Source organism: Hippocampus guttulatus, chromosome 9, assembly GCF_054856545.1.
Source record: "Hippocampus guttulatus isolate MCC_2025c chromosome 9, RoL_Hgut_1.0, whole genome shotgun sequence".
In the NCBI taxonomy this organism is placed as follows: domain Eukaryota; kingdom Metazoa; phylum Chordata; class Actinopteri; order Syngnathiformes; family Syngnathidae; genus Hippocampus; species Hippocampus guttulatus.
Window position 1 is genome coordinate 11989537 of NC_141269.1, and position 19799 is coordinate 12009335.

At 40.9% G+C, this 19799-nt stretch overlaps 2 protein-coding genes across 3 annotated transcripts in view; one reads left to right on the forward strand and one right to left on the reverse strand.

Annotated features, from left to right (window-relative positions):
• Window positions 1-839: 839 nt before the first annotated feature.
• On the forward strand, window positions 840-16805 carry LOC147200343 (von Willebrand factor A domain-containing protein 7-like). 2 transcript variants are annotated; one of them, XM_086119660.1, is made up of 19 exons: window positions 840-987; window positions 1348-1597; window positions 2711-2924; window positions 3305-3390; window positions 3515-3608; window positions 4615-4743; window positions 5319-5505; window positions 6901-7070; window positions 8427-8539; window positions 8695-8811; window positions 9074-9250; window positions 9330-9459; window positions 9562-9714; window positions 9800-9892; window positions 10216-10325; window positions 10768-10932; window positions 11225-11548; window positions 11801-12103; window positions 13141-16805. In XM_086119660.1, exons 2-19 carry the CDS (start codon window positions 1403-1405, stop codon window positions 13570-13572), a joined length of 3192 nt encoding a protein of 1063 aa, XP_085975786.1. In that variant the 5' UTR covers window positions 840-987; window positions 1348-1402; the 3' UTR covers window positions 13573-16805. The 2 variants fall into 2 exon arrangements, with proteins under 2 accessions (XP_085975786.1, XP_085975787.1); XM_086119661.1 differs by lacking the exons at window positions 840-987; window positions 1348-1597; window positions 2711-2924 and having other exon boundaries at window positions 3335-3390; window positions 3526-3608.
• Window positions 15468-19799, reverse strand: part of LOC147200344 (cytoplasmic phosphatidylinositol transfer protein 1-like) — a 51946-nt gene continuing 47614 nt past the window's right edge. The window contains exon 9 of the mRNA XM_086119662.1: window positions 15468-19679. Coding sequence (XP_085975788.1) covers window positions 19321-19679 — 359 coding nt within the window. The 3' untranslated portion in view covers window positions 15468-19320. The remainder of the gene's footprint in view (window positions 19680-19799) is intronic.

Consider the following 19799-nt stretch of genomic DNA (forward strand, 5'->3'; position numbering starts at 1 on the left):
TATTTAGAAACTGCATTTTGTATTTCATTGAGTTGTCTCTGTGTGATGTTAAAATTGCTTTGATGAATTGAAACCTTTGTGTGTGATAAATATGCCAAGAACACAGAAATCAGGAAGCGGGCAAATACTTTTTTATACAGAAAGATACTTATAGTAGACTCTTAAAACTTAATTAGTTCCCATTTAAGATGGAAAAAGTACACCTTATGTACTTATATTCAAGTATGCTTTTGAAAGTATACTTCATATATGTTTTGTAAGGGCTACCCCACTGTACAACAGTAAAGTGTCTGTTGGGCTTTGCCCACCTGACGAGAGATGTTTGTAGACCAGGTAAGGTCGGCTAAGATATGACCCCAATAAAATCAAAGCTCTCCACCCTCTCTGGCTCCTTGGCTGTTGGTGTCACACTGTCGTCTCACATGCTGAGCTCCCTCCCATTCGGCTTATGCCTTGTTGTCATTGATCAATCCTACAGAGGTGATGTCTTTGGCAAAACTGAGGATCATGCTGCTATAGGGTGAATGGAGTAACAGGCAATGTTGGTTTTCGGCCTCTGGATTCTCTGAATTGTCGGTATATGTTCTTAAACAGTTGAGTGTTCACAACACACTGTTCACAAAGTAATGAACCACACCCTGTCTTTCAAGGTTTCACTTTCTGTGCTTGCAATTATTCTAAAAATAAGTACCTAATTATACAATTACAGCATTGTGTTATGGCCATCTACAGGAATGTGTCATAAAAATTAAATGCGTAAGGGTGTGTCGTTGTGTCAGGTTGTTTCATTTTGTCTCTCGCCGCTCAATCGCCATTCAAATCGTCAAAGAGAAAGTGAGGAGAGTACCCAGCCAAATGCTCACAAGGGGACTTGGGAGATAACGAGGAAACACACATCGTGCTATCTACCTGGGACGTTTGGAATGTTGTCATGGGGAGGCTGAAGCGGTTCAAAATCGGACTGCACTTTTTTCAATGAGTATTGAAGTGAGTATGCCAATTTACATTTTGGGTCTATAAAATGGAATTGCCCCTCAACAGTCGTTCAATGTTAGTGTTATCAGCGAACACAGGAAATATGCTTAGTTGTGTATTTTTATTTGTCCAGTCACTGCTTTGTTTTCAAAAATGTGGGGGGGGGGGGGGGGGGGGGGGGTTCTGTCTCGCTGTTTTCAGTTCACCCGCTAATGTATTTCCAATCTCTTTATTTTACTTGGTAACACCTGGTTCACTTATGGACCTGTAGTGTTGTTAGTTAAATGCAGTGAGCTGGCATGCTGTAAATAATAGTTTCAATAGCTTGTGCATAATAGTGACATTTCAAGAACGTTTCCATTGTAATTTCAGTTTCTACTCATCTTCCGTCATCATCATCATCATCATCATCATCATCATCGTCATCATGAGGAATATGTGCTCATTCCTGCTGCTGGTGGTCCTCACCTTCACAAGCCTCACTCAAAGCTTCAAACCATTCTCAGTGCCAGATAGTATCTCCATGACTCACCGTGACATTACTGAAAGGGCAATTCTCCAAAAGACGGCCGAGGTCTGCCGATATCTTGCTGCTGCAGAGAAACGGGACTTCAGTCTGAGTGTACGATAGCACTTGTGCATGCAAGTATCGCAATTAGATGCCATACATCTTGAAGTTCAGAATTGTTTCGAAAATGTGCTAACTTCATCCATTGGGCTTTGGAACCAGGGTGTGATAGTTTGGATCTTGCAAACTAGGTTGAGGCAATAGCTTGGGATAACAATAATGATGATATTGTGATATTAAAATTGCCACAGTATTAAATGAAATTTTCAGATTATAAAAGCAGCACATCTCTATCAAAAACAACTTTCTGCCTGCTCCAGCCATAAATTGTGAACTACATAGACCATGTTGCTTTGTACAGCTGAGCCAATAACTGAGCAAGCCAGAAAAGTTCACACTCTAAGAGGATATTCATTCGCCCATCCATCCATTGGATGGGCGAGCTGGAGCCTATCCCAGCTGTCATCGGACAGTAGGCGGGGTAATGTTTTTGAAGGTGTTAGTTTTGGAAATTAAATTTACACAGTGGTTCCGTAACTTTTCCCTCCGCTAAAAATGTAACTGTTACAGAGGTAAAATGATTCTTGTCAAACCCCACATCACAGGATAAAGAAAATCCATAATGAGACAAATTTGTCCCAATTGTTCATTCACTTTACCAACTAAACCATATTTTTAAAAAAAGGCACTGACAGTTCAGGGTTAAACCACTGTCACTGTGAAATATGAAAATCTAAACAATAACACAGACGTTAACTCAAATTTCAGTTGGTCATCAAAACTTTACCATTTACACCAGGGGTGTCAAACTCATTTTAGTTGCGGGCCAATTTGGAGTTGCGTTTTCCCTCGGAGGGCCGTTATGGCAATGAAACCACCAAATTATTACTTGTACACAACAAATGAATAGCTTACTAGTTTTGAAATAAGTCAAGTAAATTCTAATAGTTTGTTCAATTATTGTTCAAGTGAGTGTAAACAGGGTATCAAAATTATTGCAAAATCTCAACGTTATTTATTACACATGTATTACATTGTTATGATAGTTTGACATTTCGGTACAGATTTTAACAAGTTGACACACAAAATGATTTGGCGGGCCGGATCTGGCCCCCGGGCCTTGAGTTTGCTACCTGTGATTTACACTGTTGTGTCTTTTTTTTCCAGATTGATGACAAACTAACAATTGAACAAGTTCATGAGGCGTGCTCGTCCTACTCCTCAGATACTTCAGGCTTAATGCTGTCCAGTCACTTGTTCACCGAATCCCTTTGGAATATTCACTTCCGTAATGGACTCGTGGATTCAGACTTTTTACTCATTGCAGCGCGCCATTTTGATAACGAGGCATTCCGGGAAGGACGGAACATAATCACACAAGGTACTTCCTGTCTTCTTACCACATACCAAACATAGAAATGGAGACTGGCATACGTGCACGCCTTAGATTGTTCCCTGTAACTGAAGAAGAGAAACTGATTCTAATTTAGCTGGAGAGGAGTCTATAGTCAATGCTACAATGCGCATAACTTTGCATTTGCAAGTACAGCAATGCTCCACCGTATCCAGCAGATGGTGCTACTTTCACATTCATTCTGAATAGAATTGCTTCAATTGGGACGGTAGACCAACCTTCATTCTTGTTTGGTTTTGTGTGAACATTGCTGTTGAGAATAACAGGAATTAACAGAAGCACATACAACAGAAAGAGAAAGTTCACCTCTAACTCACTCTCCTCCTGTTGTATTCTGTACTCCTAAGGTGTGTTTAATGTGAAGGCCAATGTGAGAACGGATAACTTCATGACAGGGCGGTTGTTCCTTGGATATATATTTCACACTCTCCAGGTGTGTTGCAATATAATCTTGTTGATATTGGTGAATTCTGAAGTGGTGTCATTTTGGAAGTGAGATCGTATCAACAAGCAATGTGAAGTGTGTGTGCATGTATTATATCATTGTATCCTCCAAGGACTTCTACAGCCACAGCAACTGGGTGGAGTTGGGAAACACGGCACCTTACAAAGTTTTGATTGAACCTGACCAACCCCTTGAGAATCTGGCAGGTAGGAAACTGGATTTCTTCACATTCATGGGCATCCTGTCCACCACAGCAGCGAAGAGCGGTATAACCGTAACCATCCCCAAGAGCGTAGATAGCACTGTGGTCTCTTTCATTCTCGGCACATAAGGCAACAAAAATCTCCGGTAAAAGAGAGGCCTTTGAGGCTGCATAGCGTGCTACAACTACGGAGGCATTGAAGTGACACAACAATGTCTAAATTTATACTATTCCATGATATATATTATGTCCTAAACATAAATATATATTCGGGCTGTCACTATACTGAATATTTTAAGAATGATTATTAAAGATTCGTTATTACTTAGTTATTTTGCATTTAAAAAAATATTTTCCCATTCAGTGATTACTGTTGTTTGTTTGCTCTCAATCATTAAATAAAACCAAATAAACACCATGCCATCTCTCTCTCTCTCTCTCTCTCTCTGAAATGTCCTAACCTGATTTATTTAAAAAAAGAAAATGTTGCCCTGCTTGTTATGCTGCGTCAGGTAGCTCCTTGTAAAACATGACACCCTATAAATGTAGCCGTGGAATGTATTATTATTATTGTAATTGAACTTTTACATTCCGACACAGAAGGGGATTTCACTAAATTGTCAATGTCCATATTTTGTGTTTTGCCTAAGTCAGTGCCCTCACAGTTGGGAGATTTAGGAAAAAAAATATTGCAGGCCTTATATCCATTACAAATTTGCAAGTCACATACATGCAACAATAATAATATTACTTTTAAGGAGTGCATTATTATTTTTATTATTATTGCAGTGTCTTTCATGAAACCCAAGGATGCTTAACATAATTAAAATATTATTTTTAAAAAAAGTTTTGAAACATCATCATTATGGGCTGAGTTACTGTTAGCAACTTGCCTCACGATGGTTGGAAAATCAAACTGACAGCATCTAAATGTACATTAGGGCCATTCAGAACTGATTTATATCATTTTAGGGTGTGATTTTTCTCACATTTGCTTCATTTGTTTGCAGGGCCAATAATGCCCACCTGTAGAAACTGTAATGGAGACAACTGTGATGACAACCTTGTGTCTAATGTGCTACTCCTGAAGCGTATCACCTCAGGCTACTTCAGCCCCTTCTCCTCAGAAAAGCCACGAGGTAACTAACTGTGAGGAACTGCGTGCAGAGTCTTTCTTTCATGGTTAATCATCAATATATTTACTGTAAATAAAATAGCAAACCAATCGAAAAAGAGGGCCTGATTGACTAAGATCCCAAAGAGTGGACCCTAAATTGCGTGTTTACTCTCACAGACTGTTTGATGCAGGGCGTTATGCACCTGATTTAAGATTGGGATCTTTTACAAAGATCCCAAAATGAAGGTGCAAAATTGCTTGTTCACACCGACATATTTCGAGCGCTGTTGGCAACAACAAAGATACTACTGAGTGTCATAAGAGGGATGAATTTTCACGAGCAACCACATAAAAACCATGTTTTGTTTCACCGATGTCATCCTGAGAGCTCATCATGCATAATTTTGCTTTTAACGTATGGCTTGGCACTCCCAAAACAGAAGACGCAAGATGAATTCAATTCAACTTTTTTCGGTGAAAGCAATCCCGAGTGTATCCGGTTTCATGCCGCTCATCGCAAACTAGTTGAATGTGGGATGGTTTTAACCTTGAAAAGGTTGACTGGCATACAATTTTGTTGTGTCTTTTTCTTCTGAGGTAAATGCAGCCATGGAGGTGATTTCGACCTGACGAGTTTACGTGACCCAGTGGGAGGCATCAATAAGGAGCACGTTAAATCTAGGCATGGCTCACTTCACTTTCAAGCAGCCAATTTGGCTGTGAATGCTACAATGCAACTTCTGGAGGACATCAGATTAGCTGGAGGAGACAAGAACTTTCTACGGTAAGGGAAAGGTTCCAAGGACAACTGATGGTGATCTGTTGATCAGAATAAAGGCATTTAAGAAAACAGGGAGAAATTCAAGAAACCATGATCGAAACGTGCTTTCAGTGTTTGAAACGTCGTTGTTGTTTTTACTTCCGTATTTAAAAAATTTGAGCCCAGGAATTATTCTTTGGCTTCTTCCATCTGACACACAAAGCAATACACAGAGCTGAAGAATGGAATGAGACGAGGTGAACCGTCAAAAAAAAAAACAGGGCGCATCTCATGGGGTGAAGAAGAAAACAATGAAACAAAATGCATGTCACAATGCTTAAAAATATGGCAGAAGGCAAGGTGGAAAGTGGCTATGTTTTTTTCCCCTCATGGAATGAGGAAATAAGGGTGCTGTGTCTTGGCCTTAGTTAATGATTTCACTGTTTTCACCATGACTGTAACAGACTTGGTGGGGGTTAGCATGCATAGAAATTTGGGTTGTGATTTGAATCAGAACATCGGTTTTGATATAAATGATGCGAGTGCATCAAATTGAATCGTTCCACTTTAATCGTTCCACTGAAGAAAAATATAAATGTGAGACTTTTGTTGTTTTGCTCTTGTTTTTCAAGAGCTGGACTCAAAGTTCTAAAAGGTTTTCCTGCAAACACAAAAGGTCATTTCCATTAAATATCGTTCACAAATCTTTGTTAGTGAACATTTCCCCTTTGTCAAGATCATCCATCCGACCTCACTGGTGTGGCATATCAAGATTTTTGTATTTGTAATTTTTGTTCGGTGTATATAGCGAGATACGTATTGAACTGTCTTTTTATTGGAGAGAGACTTTGAAATTTACCGTTGACATACTGTGTATTCGCAATGTGGTAGGCTGGATATCCCCTTTTGTAATACGGGTGCCCCATGATATAATTTCATTAATGGGAGTGGGGGCGGCCAGAAGAAATTTGCCATCAACTGGATGCCCCAAAGAACGGTTTGATGGCCCTTCAAAAAGATGAAAAAGACGAAAGATTTTTTTTTGTTTTTGTTGATTACACCTCTGCTTCTGATCATTTTGTTGGGAGAGTAACTGCTCAGGCGGATACGCCACTTTGCACATCTCTGTGTTCCTGGAGTGGAACAGTATGTGAAACAGCTGAGAGGAGATTCTGAATCTCCAAATCTGTTCCTCAGCCAGAGAAGGCTCTTCTGGTGGCACTCTATCCTGGAAGAGAGTCAGCAGCCTGTTTCTTTTGGCTGCTGCCTCTGCGACCCGGTTCCAAATAAATGGGTGGATGGATACAACGTAATGCTGTGCTTGTGTATCTGGCGTATTCTTCTTTGCATTGCTTTGAGCAAAGTATATAAAGTTCTTATCTCTGTAATGATAATCACGTTTTCCTCGTATTCCTGCAGACTGATGGGCCTCTCCCACTCCTCTGCGCTGTGTTTTGTCATCGACACCACACGCAGTATGGGTGCAGAAATAAACGAAGCCAGGAGATTCACTTTTGAACTCATCGACCGCAGAAATGGAACCCTGCTAGAGCCGTCGGCCTACATATTGGTTCCTTTCAATGATCCAGGTAGGGGGTGTTCCAGGGGTGATTCTAGGAAAAGAGGTTTAGGGTGCCAGAGCGAGGTCAGCGAGTGCTACCAAGACCAGGGGGGTAGAGGGCTGCGCATCGACCGACAGGGGATTGGGGTGAGGGGGCTTGCCACTACAAAAACACGCACAGGAAGTCTGTGAGTAAGCCATATCTGACAACGGCAACAGGGAAGGCGTAGACAAGCAGTTATAATCGTCAGCTGCCAGCAGGTGGATCCCGCTTCAAGAACTCGCGGACATACGGCTGTGGTGTCCTTGAGCAAGGCACCAATACCCCAAATTGCAGCCCCCTCTCCAATGGGTGCCGCTAACAGTGTGTTGTCGCTCTAATGCACAAAAAAGTGAAGGCCTGGGGGCCAGATCCGGTCTGCCACGTCATTTGATGTGGCCCACGAAAGAAAATCATTTGTGTCAACTTTCATGATCCTTGCTTAAATCTGTACCGAAATCTCAATTTGTCATACGTAAGAAATAACAGTGACATTTTGCAATAATTTTGTGACTTGGTTTACACTTACTATCATAATTGAACAAATAAACATATCCAGTAGTTGACTAGTAATAGAAAACTAAAAATCTATCTTTTTTTGTTTTTGTTTTTGTGTGTGCAAGTTATAATACGATGTGACGATTAAACATTTATTTGGTTTCACTGTCGTAACGGCCCTCCGAGGGAAGACGTAATTCCAAACATGACAAAAAAAGGTTTGACACCCATTGGCTCAAATGCAGAGGTCAAATTTTGTGAATGCATTTACGGTATATTTGACAAAAAAGAGGATCTTCTGTTCTTCATCATCAAAAAATATATTGAAATGATTCATCACTGTCATATTTGTCAGCTGTCTAAATAAAGTTGCCTTGCGTTGCCTAATTTCTGGGGGAGGACAACTTCTTTTGAAACAGCAGACATAAACATTGACAGTATGCATGTTTCTGGAAAAAGCCAGCCCCCAACACTGAATTAAAGAAAAAAGACAGAAAGAAAGAAAGAAAGATCCAAATTGGAAAATGAACCAAAACAAAAGATGCTTCAAGAAAAATCCCAAAAGAATGATGACCAAAGAGAAAGTTTTTGAGAGATTCCGAGCCCTGATGTTGATCACATAAAAAATTGAATGACTGCGCATCTATTTTTTAAGGGCAGGTATAAAAAGTTTGTGTTGAACAGAAGAAATGTTTAAATTGGGTTGTGTTACAGAAGTTCGAAGAAACTTTGACTGCTGTTTCTCCAAGAGGCTATTGCATGTTGCTGTGTTGTACCAACCATGAAACAAAAGCTACAATAAAAAAATACTGAATATTGATCTGGCAAATGTATCACTCTTTGCAGATGTTGGACCTCCACTCATGACAACCGATGCAGACACAATGAAAGAAGGGCTCAATAAACTGACTCCTAATGGAGGAGGTGACAACCCCGAGATGAGCTTGTCTGGACTGCAGGTGTCTCTTGTTATACGAGTATAAATTTCTAATTTGGAAACGAAATGCATAATCAGATTCCATCTAAATTAATTGGCTTTTTATTCAAGTCAGTTGAAATTTGAACACTTGTTATTTTGCAATGTACTGTTTTTTGTTTTGTTTTTTGCTCACAGCTTGCACTTACCACGGCTCCATCCTCAACTGAAATATTTGTCTTCACTGATGCATCAGCAAAAGACGTTCATTTAAAGAGCACCATCACTGCTCTTATTGAGAGCACCAAGTCTGTGGTAAGACTTTTGAAATCCTTTTCCCGCATAAATTGTAACCCAGCTTCCCAGCACTTTGACAGTATGTATTACGGCAAATTAGAGCATGATCATGCTTTCAAAATCATTGACTAATTGTTTGAACTGCAACGTCGTTGACGATCTAGTGGTACACCGGCCCGACTTGTAATTCGATGATATACAGTAGTGGTTAATTAAAACTCACAAAACTCCAATTATAACTTCAACTCTTCACTCGGTGTGTGTTTGCTGGCATTTTCAGGTAACATTCTTGCTGACAGAAATACTATCCAGTCGGCGCAAAAGAGTGGTGACCCAAGAAGGTGCTCAGCTTTACCGTGACCTTGCCAGAGCATCTGGTGGTCAGACCATTGAGGTCAGCAAGCGAGATCTCCCCATGGTTACAAATGTTATAGAGGATTCCACAGACAGTGCAACGGTAATAAAAGGAACGAGGAAAAACACGTCTACAAAGTAGATACAGAAAATATACTGTATATATGCCCCATGTTTTTCAGGTGACAGTTTTTCAAGAAATGAGCAGCCAGCCCGAAACATTCTCATTTACCCTTGATAGCTCGCTAAGGAACATAATTATCTCCATCACGGGGAAATCATCTCTCACTTTTATTCTGACCAGCTCCACAGGTATGATGGCTAGTCTAGTCCAACTTTTCCAATTGACTAAACATCAGCTGGGAAATCACCAACCGTTTGTGCATCTTGAGCATCCCTTTCCTACCTTTGCAGGAGTATCTCAGAATTCTGGTGAGTCCAGTGGCTCTCTGGCGTCTTCGACCTCGACGGGTAATCTACGACGATTGAGGCTCAACGATATCAATGAAACAGGACTGTGGGAAATCCGTATTGACTCTAATGATCACTACTCAGTTAAGGTTACAGGTCAGTCAAAGGATGGAACATAAATGGTCTCTTACAAAGATGTGTTGAAAATTGAAAATATTTGTTTTACCAACGTTGACATCAGGTCAAAGTCCAGTGAACTTTATTTACTACCATGTGGAAGAAAGTGAAGCACCCGTTGCAGACTTCTTTCTGAAGGAGGCACGTCCTCTTACAGGTCAAACATCGTCTTCGATTGCAAAATCACACACCTTGTTATTATCTATCCATGTCCACATTCATGGGGTTCGACAGTGTACTTTACTTGTACTTGCAACTCAGAATATTGTAGATGCATGAAAGTAGCTCTTGTGCAAAGTAGATGACTGTCCCCACGAGTGAGAATACAAATGCTTTTACTTCCTATGCATGGAGCCACACTTTTTTTCCTTCAAAATCCGGGATCAGCATCGAGCTGAGTCATGTCTCGGATTCATTTTGATCATGTGCCGTTTTCACTGGAAAAAAAATGACATTTGTCTCTCTTGTGCAAACTTTTAGGGGGTAATGCCACTATCTTTGTCACAGCAACAGGAAGTGACAGTGTAAATGTAACAGAGGTCACACTGTATGACAGCTCGGGCTCAACAGCGGTCAACGGAATATTGCAGGCATGTTGGATATATTCATTAAAAAGAGAATAGACCAAAGGCTAAGCCTCAAACACCAAATAACAAACCCAGAAATATTTTGCCCCAACTTAGAGCAGTTATCTCAGAAAATGTGATGGTTGTTTGAAGATTGACTGATTCAACTCAACTTTCCATAACCAACCTTGAGAATTGACAATATTTCCTCGAGGATTCATCATCAATCCAATTAGCTGTTTTAACTTTGACTTCTGCTTCAAGTGGTATGACATTGGATATTGTGTTAGGTAATCGGTAAAACCTAAAATATAGTCTCTCCACGAATAAATGTTTTGTGATGCCAACAATTTTCCTGATTAGGAAACGATTGGATGACAGAGCAAGACGAATTCAAATCTAACCCCTCATAAAATTGCAGGTAGAATTGCATTTTTTTTTTCATTTTTCTTGTCCTTTCTCTCAGTCATTAGGAGCAACTGGCTTCTTGGTGACATTCAATGAAATTCCAGCAGGAGATTTTGTGGTTCGATTGAGAGGAGGGGGCAGGGACTCATCCTCACAGTCAACTCCAAGCATGTTCCAAAGGCAGGCCCCCACTCGAATCAGGACTTCGAACATCGCTGTGATTGTGAGCCTAAACTTTTTCAATTCTCGACCAAATGATAGCAGATCTCACCTTTGCCCTCAAGCTTGAACAAAATTTCAATCATGTTTTATGAATATTGGATTCAGTCACAAGAAATGCATTTGCAACAAGGCCCAGAACAGTTCTTCAAGCAGTCTTCGACTGCTCCATTTGCTCGATACCCACCAGGGTTTGGATGATAGATAGCTTTTAAGCCAAACAAACAAAAACATTTAAAAAAAATCAAAGCTGTAAGTTATGAACAAACTCTAAAATGGCTGTCCCACTTTTTCAGGCTCAAGTCAACATCACCAACATAGAACCGGGCTCAACCATCTCTATCCCTTTCACTGTCACCATTATGACCGGAGGAGTCCCTGACGAGACTGCAAACGGGACATTCACGATGCGTGCTATCAACAACCGCAACTTTATTTCGTCATCGCCAATGTCTATCACCGTAGAAGCAGACAGCGGCGGGAAAGCCAACGACACTGTAACCCTAACCGCTCCTGCAAATGTGACATTGGGAACTGACATGACGCTTACGATTGTGGCGGAAAATGAAGATGCGACCGATCTCAACTTTGCTGTCCTTCGGTTTTCAGTTGGTGCTGAGGTATGAGAAGAGTAATCAAGGTTATTTCAGATTTTGATCAACAGTGTCGTATAAGCTGGTTGCGGGAAGAAAAATCCTTAATGTTGTCAGAAAGATGTTTTAAGTGGTTTTCCTTGTTGATTGTGTGACTCAATCACAGATACATACAGTATTTTAAATGAAACTGCAATTTTGAGACACAAGATCTGCTAATAACAATTTCACCACTGATATTTACATTTTGTTAATGCTTCTACATTTGTGTGTCTCCAGGTGGATGATATTACCAGGCCAGTGTGCCGGATGGTCCGTAAATTTGCCAATTGCCCAGCCGATTTGTCACGCTGTGGCTCTTCTCAGTGGATGTGGGTTGTCCAAGTGACCGACGGAGTCGATGGGACGGGAATTGACAGCATCGTTATCCGCGAAGGGACAGGCATGCTTCGTACGAGAACTTTGGTGGGGGAAGGGGGCGAAATTATCACCGAGGTCTCCTACCAGGCCTCCTGCTGTGAAGACAGAGTGGAGCTGTCTGTTCTAGACAACGTGGGAAATGTGGCTCTTTGCATGGGCCGGGTGAGACATTCTACCACAATAGCACTTGTCGCACAAAAATTAACTATTGCATTCAAACAACTGAAGACTTTCGAAAAACATTTTAACACCCGATAATGAAGATGAGGAACTCTTTTAAAGTTGATTTTACAGACTGTTTCATTGGAAACAAAGTAGGCTTCATCAACCCACACACACTGAATAAAACACCGCCCACTGAAAGACAAACAGGGTGTTATAAGAACAGTACAACACAACTGAAAGTGTGCCAACCAGGCCACAGGCCTCAGAGAAAGAGCATATTTTCGTGAGGGAACCTCAAAACCTCCTGTGGTTACAGCAACCGGTCATTGTGAAAAGTACATCTACCTCTTCAAGGGACAAGAGCAAGTTGGATACGGACAAAAAGAGTGATAAATAGACGCAACAGTCTCCTACTGCCTTTGGGTGGGGGAAATACCTCCGGACTGTTGTTTGCGCTTATGCACCAAAGAGTAGTTCAGAGTACTCGCTCTTTTTGAAGTTCCCGGAGACGGTGCTCGACACGGATTAGCCATAACAAACACCATATTCAGAGATAAGGGTGTCCACATCTGCGCTTAAAATAGGGACACTTTAGGCCGCAGTTCAATAATCAATTAAAGGGCGGTAAAGAGAGAGGCGGAGCTGTCAACTGTTGGCTTCGATTGTAGGGGAAAACGCCAGCCTGAACTGGCAGATCCAAATGTTTTGTGAGACTCTGATGGGAACATCTAGCAGAGTCCACTGTAAGAAAGAGCAGAACTTCACGGGGTAGGTGGGGTTCATTGAGTCAAACTACAAGGGGATACAGTTACATACTGTATTTACATAATACATACCATAATTGTATATGACGAATAAGGTTGATAACAGGCTAAAAAGTTGCAGCTATTATAACAGTATCCCTCACTATCTTTTTAAATGAGGGTACTGGGACGGCACTCATAGTGAAGTTTTAGCACAAAGGGTCAGTACAGTATTTCTAGACTGTTATGACACACCCGCTTGAGCTTGTTCATTCGCTTTCTGTAATCCAGGTGAGCGATGTTCTCCCTCCGATGTGCCAGGAGGTCAGGACATCCACCTGTCCATCCTCTTCATCGCCTTGCAACTCCTCTCAGTGGGTGTTTGTGGTCAATGTGAGTGACAGCATCAATGGAGTGGGCATCGACAACGTCACCATTCGTGCAGGCAACGGCACCCTCAACACAACCACAGTGGTCAGGCCAGGGGGCGAGAACATCACCGTGGCCTCCTACCAGGCCTCCTGCTGTGAAAGTAGAGTGCATCTGTCTGCTATGGACAAGGCCGGAAATGAGGTCATTTGCATAGGCCAGGCTATCCGAGAATCCACCACAGTTGCACCTTTGACGACAGCAACTAACATTTTCACAGGCAATGGAGGGCACGCATTTCGCACGTCACATTGTCTCTGGATAAATCTTGTCTCAATCGCACTTTGGAGATGAAACTAATTGCAGTGTTCCCACACGATTTGCATACTGTAAAAGGGCTTATAATTGCTCGTAGATGGTGTTAAGTCACTACTTGATGGTCCTCAGCTCACGTCAATATAATTTTTATGCACTAATGTACTACAAGATGGCGGCAAACCAATGTTTAACGAGACAGTGCTTTGGTCTGAGCACGAAACAGCCGATAGGGGAGTTGATTTTTTTTTTCTTTTTCCAGCAAATAACAGAGAACAGAGTATCCCCCTCCCCCAAATCAGTGGAAAGGTGTGGGAACACTGTATATCAGTTGGAAGAAACATATCTGGTACTTTGAGCATTTGTATCTAGTTATTTATGGATAGAGGTGTATGCAGTTACAGTTGAGTTAGTTTGTCTATCAGGAAATCAAATGATCCGATATTGTGTTTTGATTTAGTGTGTAAAAGTACATTGTAAGAGCAGTAGTTCTAGTCAAGTTGTGAAAGTGTAACTTTAACCAACGCATGAATTATGGAATGAAAAGACACATTAGAACTAACAACTCTGGTAAGTTATGACGATGTTGATGATGATTGGAGTGGGGAGGGGGGGTGGACCATTTAGAGATTGTATGGGAAATAAGTTTCAAATCAAAATATGAATATAGCATTATAAATGGCAAGCAGCATCACAAATCCTCACAAAGGTACCTCAGTGCGCTGGCGGATATACGGATTGGAAAGGGGTGGCGGCTGCCACCTCCACTGAACGCTTTGCCACTCCAGTTGCCACCTCTACTGTTGTCAATGAATCAATCAATGATAAATTAACACATCCATTCCCAAACCACATGTGAGCGCTTTTTTTTTTTATTATCCAATCGTTATATATATTTTTTGGAATAATTTTGTTTTTTTATGCATTGGAGACCCCTGGGACCGAGTCAATGTGGTGCCCAAGGCGAGTTTTATTTGGCGGCCCTCTCCATCGACGTTTTACATACGCTTACAAGAGAAGCAGAATTTTTAACATTGCCTTTAATACCATCCATCCATTTTCTAATTCGCTTATCCTCATGGAAACTTCTTTGGCAAAATAAGAATCTGAAGAAACCCTTTCTCTCGTGGTCTGGTATCTTGTGTGGGAAGAGCACCATACTTCTTTGACGCATTCTGCCAATGGAGCTCAGCACTGCCACCTGTCAGCAGCAGCACTGTGCTGTCAGGGCTCCACCGTGCATTGTCCATCCGCCAATCACAAAGACTTACCATGTCACACACATTCATCTAATATATTAGACAGACTGTTGAATGTCAGCATGCTCAGTGTATGAGTGATAAAAACACTGTGTCATAACACATTTATATTGCTGACATGAAGCCAAACAGCAATGCCTCTTGTCTGAGGGAACAGGCCAATAACTTCCTGCATTGATTAATGTGTGTGTAGTCTCTTGAAGCACAAAAAGCCCGATGACGCTTCCTTTCTTGGCCATACATTTGAACAGGAAATATAAAATTCAGCTGTTTAAATGGTGAAACATTTGATATTGTTGGATTGAAAAAGAAAATCAATGTACCGGTAAACCTCCAGACCAGAGAGCTAAAATAGATTTTTTTCTTTTAACTCTTCACATGCAGAGGAGGGGAGCCTCTACCTCCCCTGCCTGTCCTAAGTGCAGTTCCCTGAACCCCTGGTTTCAGAACCATTTATAAAATAAAAGTATCTTTGTTTTTCTGCAAAAGTGACAATGTGGTAAATCTGATGAAGAAAAAAAAAAAGAAAATCTTCTGATTACATAATACATTTTATGTTGCCTACCAAGACTAATTAAAGCTGAAAAACAAACCTTGAATTTGGGAATGCCTGCCAGCTGCCATATTCATTTAAGTTGAAGCAACAGAATGCAAATGTCAAGACAGAACAAAGAATTGTGCATCAAATAGCTTTTTTATTATTATTATTATTATTATTTATCTTGCTCAGAATAGTAAAACAATAACTACTAAAGAACCCGGTGAAATATATCAGATACAATTATCAAAGTGGAAGAACTCAGCAACTATCCGATCAACAATTTTGGGGGCATACTGCACAAACCAGAAGTGAACAAGGATACACAGTACTTCAATCATTTACAGCTTCTAGTTTGTGGGACAGGTCCCAATTGTCAGGGTAAGCATGAAAACAAAATTGGAGCAGAAAAAAAAAGCTGGGTCCTTTAAAATGACTTAATCCTTCAAGTTCAGCCACAAAAAAGGTTCACTACAGAGCACAACTTGAAAAGTAAAAAAGTAAATCACCTCACCAAAAAGAAACCCTTTTACTAAAAAAAAAAGCAGCTACTATCATACGAAGTGCACCACGACCACCGGGAGCGTCACTCAATGGAAACTTAAGACAAGGCATTCATCTTAAAACACTGATTCCTTCTTCGATACAGACATGTTCATGAAGCTGCCGACCGCATCACGTGACAAAAAGACCCTTCTGTCTATTTAAAGACTTTGTTACAACAGTGAAGCATCTCTGAACACATTCAGTGTAAGGAAGTTCCTCTACTAATCAATAACAACAGATTTCACGTTACTCTTTTAAACAGAGCAGACCATTTTACATCGGTTGAATTTTATTTTATTTTTTTAACTGTAACAGCTCATGATAAGATCAAGTGTATCCCTGACGAGAGGCGGTAAATACCAGTTGTCTGTGTACTCTTTACAAAAGTTATATAAGATGATTTAAGACAAAAGCTGCAGTTAATGATAAACAAATTCCATTTTGTTTGTTTTTGTTCAACAAAAGCAAGTCAGAAACTGTACAGAATATTAAAGAGATTTTATGCCAAGTAAGACAGCAAGAAGGCTCTCATGTTGCCACTATAACAAGATCTCAATAGAACACCTTGTTCCATTCTCCAACAAAAATGGAGGGTGCCAAACGCGCATGGGATGTCAATCGCAAAACCAATAACTCAATGGAGAGAGGCATAAAAAGGGAAATTGAATAACATGTTAGCCCTGACACATACAAACAAACCTCAAATGATTTACGCCCTGGAGAAACTGAGCTAACGTAAATGTTTGTGATCTTTTAGTCGACATAAAAAAGTGGAAAAAGCCTGTAGGCCATTGCATTAAGAACATGATTTAATCCAGGCATATGGAATGTTCTAAATGTGCAGTTGATTAGAATGCTCTGTATTAACGTGACAGAAAAATTGTGAGAGATGTGAATTACTTTCATAAGGAATAAACCACTGAGACAAGCGCACTTTGTCATTTGCTACTTTCACGTGCCATTTTCGGCCAGCAGATCTTCAACACATGCAAATTCACTTCAAACGTTTGTAAGGTCCGAATCATTTGGGGCATTAAGTGCATGTCTCGTGATGCCTAGCTCAGTTTACCTGTGACACTGTAGCCCACGTGCGGATGAGATCACAGGACTCGAGTGGGATTTCATACTAAGAGGACTGCACAAATAACAGCAAAACAGACTTTGGTGGCTAAATCCTGTGTCCTAGCATATGCACCATGTTCGGTGAGGCAAATGCATTCGCACAAAATTGTCCAGTTCATGGGTATTGTGATTACGTTTTCTTTGTATGATTACCTGCTAAATTCTCTTCGCCATTCTCAAAAACTGTGGTAGAAAAGAGGTCAATAAAGGCCATGGAAATGTGATAGAATTTAAGTGCTGATATATGTTGGATTACATGTTCTGTGTGACAATGCAGCTGTGGCATGCAGAGGCACCGAGTTGTATTTTGTTGTCTTATATTCTCTTACATGCTGGCAATCTCACTGAAAATGTCTTTAATATAAAATGATAGAATTGCATCATCAAATGCATCGAGGCGTGCAATCTGATAACTGCATATACAAACACACTTCTTGTGATATACCGGTACATAAATTAGCAACATTCCATGCAGCATATAGAAGCACTTTGTCTTAACTATTCAATAACTCCCTGTAAATAATACAGTTTGATGTTCATACTGTCTCTATTCATTGAAAAGTCGGCATCTGCATATTTTTTAGTTTATTTCATTGAGAAAAGATGTTCTTGTTTTTTTTTCCCCCTACTAATGGATATTGTATATAGTTTTCATCGGGTCGAGACAATATACTGGTAACATGGCAGTAGAGAATGATTCTTCGTTCAATCACTCGTCATACGACACCGATGCAGTTAAATGCAGGCTAAAGTGTCTGCTCTGCGAAGAAAGCACATTCTCAAGTAAGCTTGATGCACATGCCCCCATCTTGAGAGAGAGCTTTGAAGTGAACCTGCCCTCCAGTCCCCCCACCCCCTACGCAATACGACAAAGTGATTTGATGAAGTCGGTTCACATTTACAGTACTGTACAAAAGCCGCCTCAAACGATTGTTGTTTTAATGACCTCTTTCACAACAATCATTTTGACTTGTACAGTTAGCGAGGATTAACCCCCCCAAACCTCGCAAAAATATAAATAAATAAAAATACAAAAATGATTCCCAAAGAATTTATAGAGCGACGGGTCAAGTGACCCATTAAATCTTGGTGAGACTGTATAAAGGTACTGATTGATTATTGTCATTCCTCACTACAAAGGAGTTAACGGGACTGTCTTGAACCAGGAAGTAGCCTGTCGTGTAATGAGAGCGAGAGTTTTGTGGAGCACTGCGTGCCACATGAGCCGTCCAAGCATACATACTGACCAAGAGTTCAGGTACGGTCTCCTGTCATGCCAAGATCGCCTGTACTTAATGGCTTTACGACGCATAGGCAAATTTAATGATTGTAAACATTCTGAGGGTTCAGTATTCGAAGGTATAGGCTGTGTTGGAATATAAAACGTGGCTGTTTGGCAACAAGCAAGGAGAGGAAGGTTACGTGACATCTATAAGTAGAAGAGTGGAGACCTGAGGTATGAACACTGATCTTGTCATCCTTTCTCTGCGTATTAAACGAAATGATGATAGCGTAGGGCCCTAAAAACATAACTGTGCAGCCTTTCTGATGCTACTGCACTTTGTGTTATGACTAAATGCAAAAGGAAACCAGTGACTCTGTGGCACTAGTATAAGGCTAATATATAAACTAGTATAATTTCTTCTAATACCAAGTAAGGAAAACAAAGGAAATGGCAAATGCAAAGGAGCTCCGTTCAACAAAATAATGATGAATCCTCTGAAGTGGAAGTAAAGGTCAGACAAATCAGGATTTGAGCCCAAGGAGTTTCTTATAGAGGGCCGTTTTCGACTAAAACCTAAAAAAAGCCATTTGTGTTGTTTTCACCATCCTTTTGAGAACGTTACGAAGAGTAAAAATTGTGTCTCAAACTGTCGGATCATTGTTCACATGACATCATCAACGCTGAAAAATTGCTAAGCTAATTTGTTACATTCTTAACAACAAGAGTAGATCATCGGAATAATTACGCATGTGCACGTATCGCTCAAAATCATGAGCTTGATAACAGCTCCAATGAGGTGTGAGATGCGCTTTAAGACAAGTCGTGCATGGTACGGTCTTGGCATGCCAAGTATAGTGCTGTGTGAATGGGGACAGTTTTGTTGTCTTCATGTTTGAAGGAAAAACAAACAAAAAACTTTAATCGACCTGCAAACATACGCTAAAATCACAAGGGCTTATTTTTTAATATTCAAAGCCTGACAAGCTCTCATTGGGAATGCCGAAAGAGTCTGAATATTTGGAGGTTAGACTAAATTGAATGAGATACTGGAAAAGCAACAGACCATAAGTGCGGGGAAGACATTCAGAGAAGTCCATCTACTGTTCTCCCATCTCAGCCAGATTGGAACTGGAGGAAGGCGACGTAGAAGATTGAAGGTGATTCAGAGACGGAAGTGGGACGGTAGCGGATCCCTGCTGCGCACCGCTCGGAGATGGCTCAGGAAGAGTCAGGGTTTCTGGAGCTGACTTTTTGCGGGGCCGGTCCTTGGAGACCGAGAGGGAATCGGGCGCATCGGTGCACAGGGGAGTGGATGGGGCGCTGGCGGGGCCGGTGAGGGAACAGGAGGACAGAGGGGTCTCGCTAATGGAGATCGATGGGGGGAACATCCCGATCTTCTGGTTGGTGGCTTCCTGGATTGTCCGCTCAAATTCTCTCACCTCATCCATTGTCATGTCTGGGTTGAGAAGAGATGAAGTGACAACAATGTGTTTGGTAAAAACTGAAAGAAGCTGAGTGAAAGTGGCACAAGACAAACCGACGGTAATATTTTGTTTCTTTTTGTATGATTTAACTG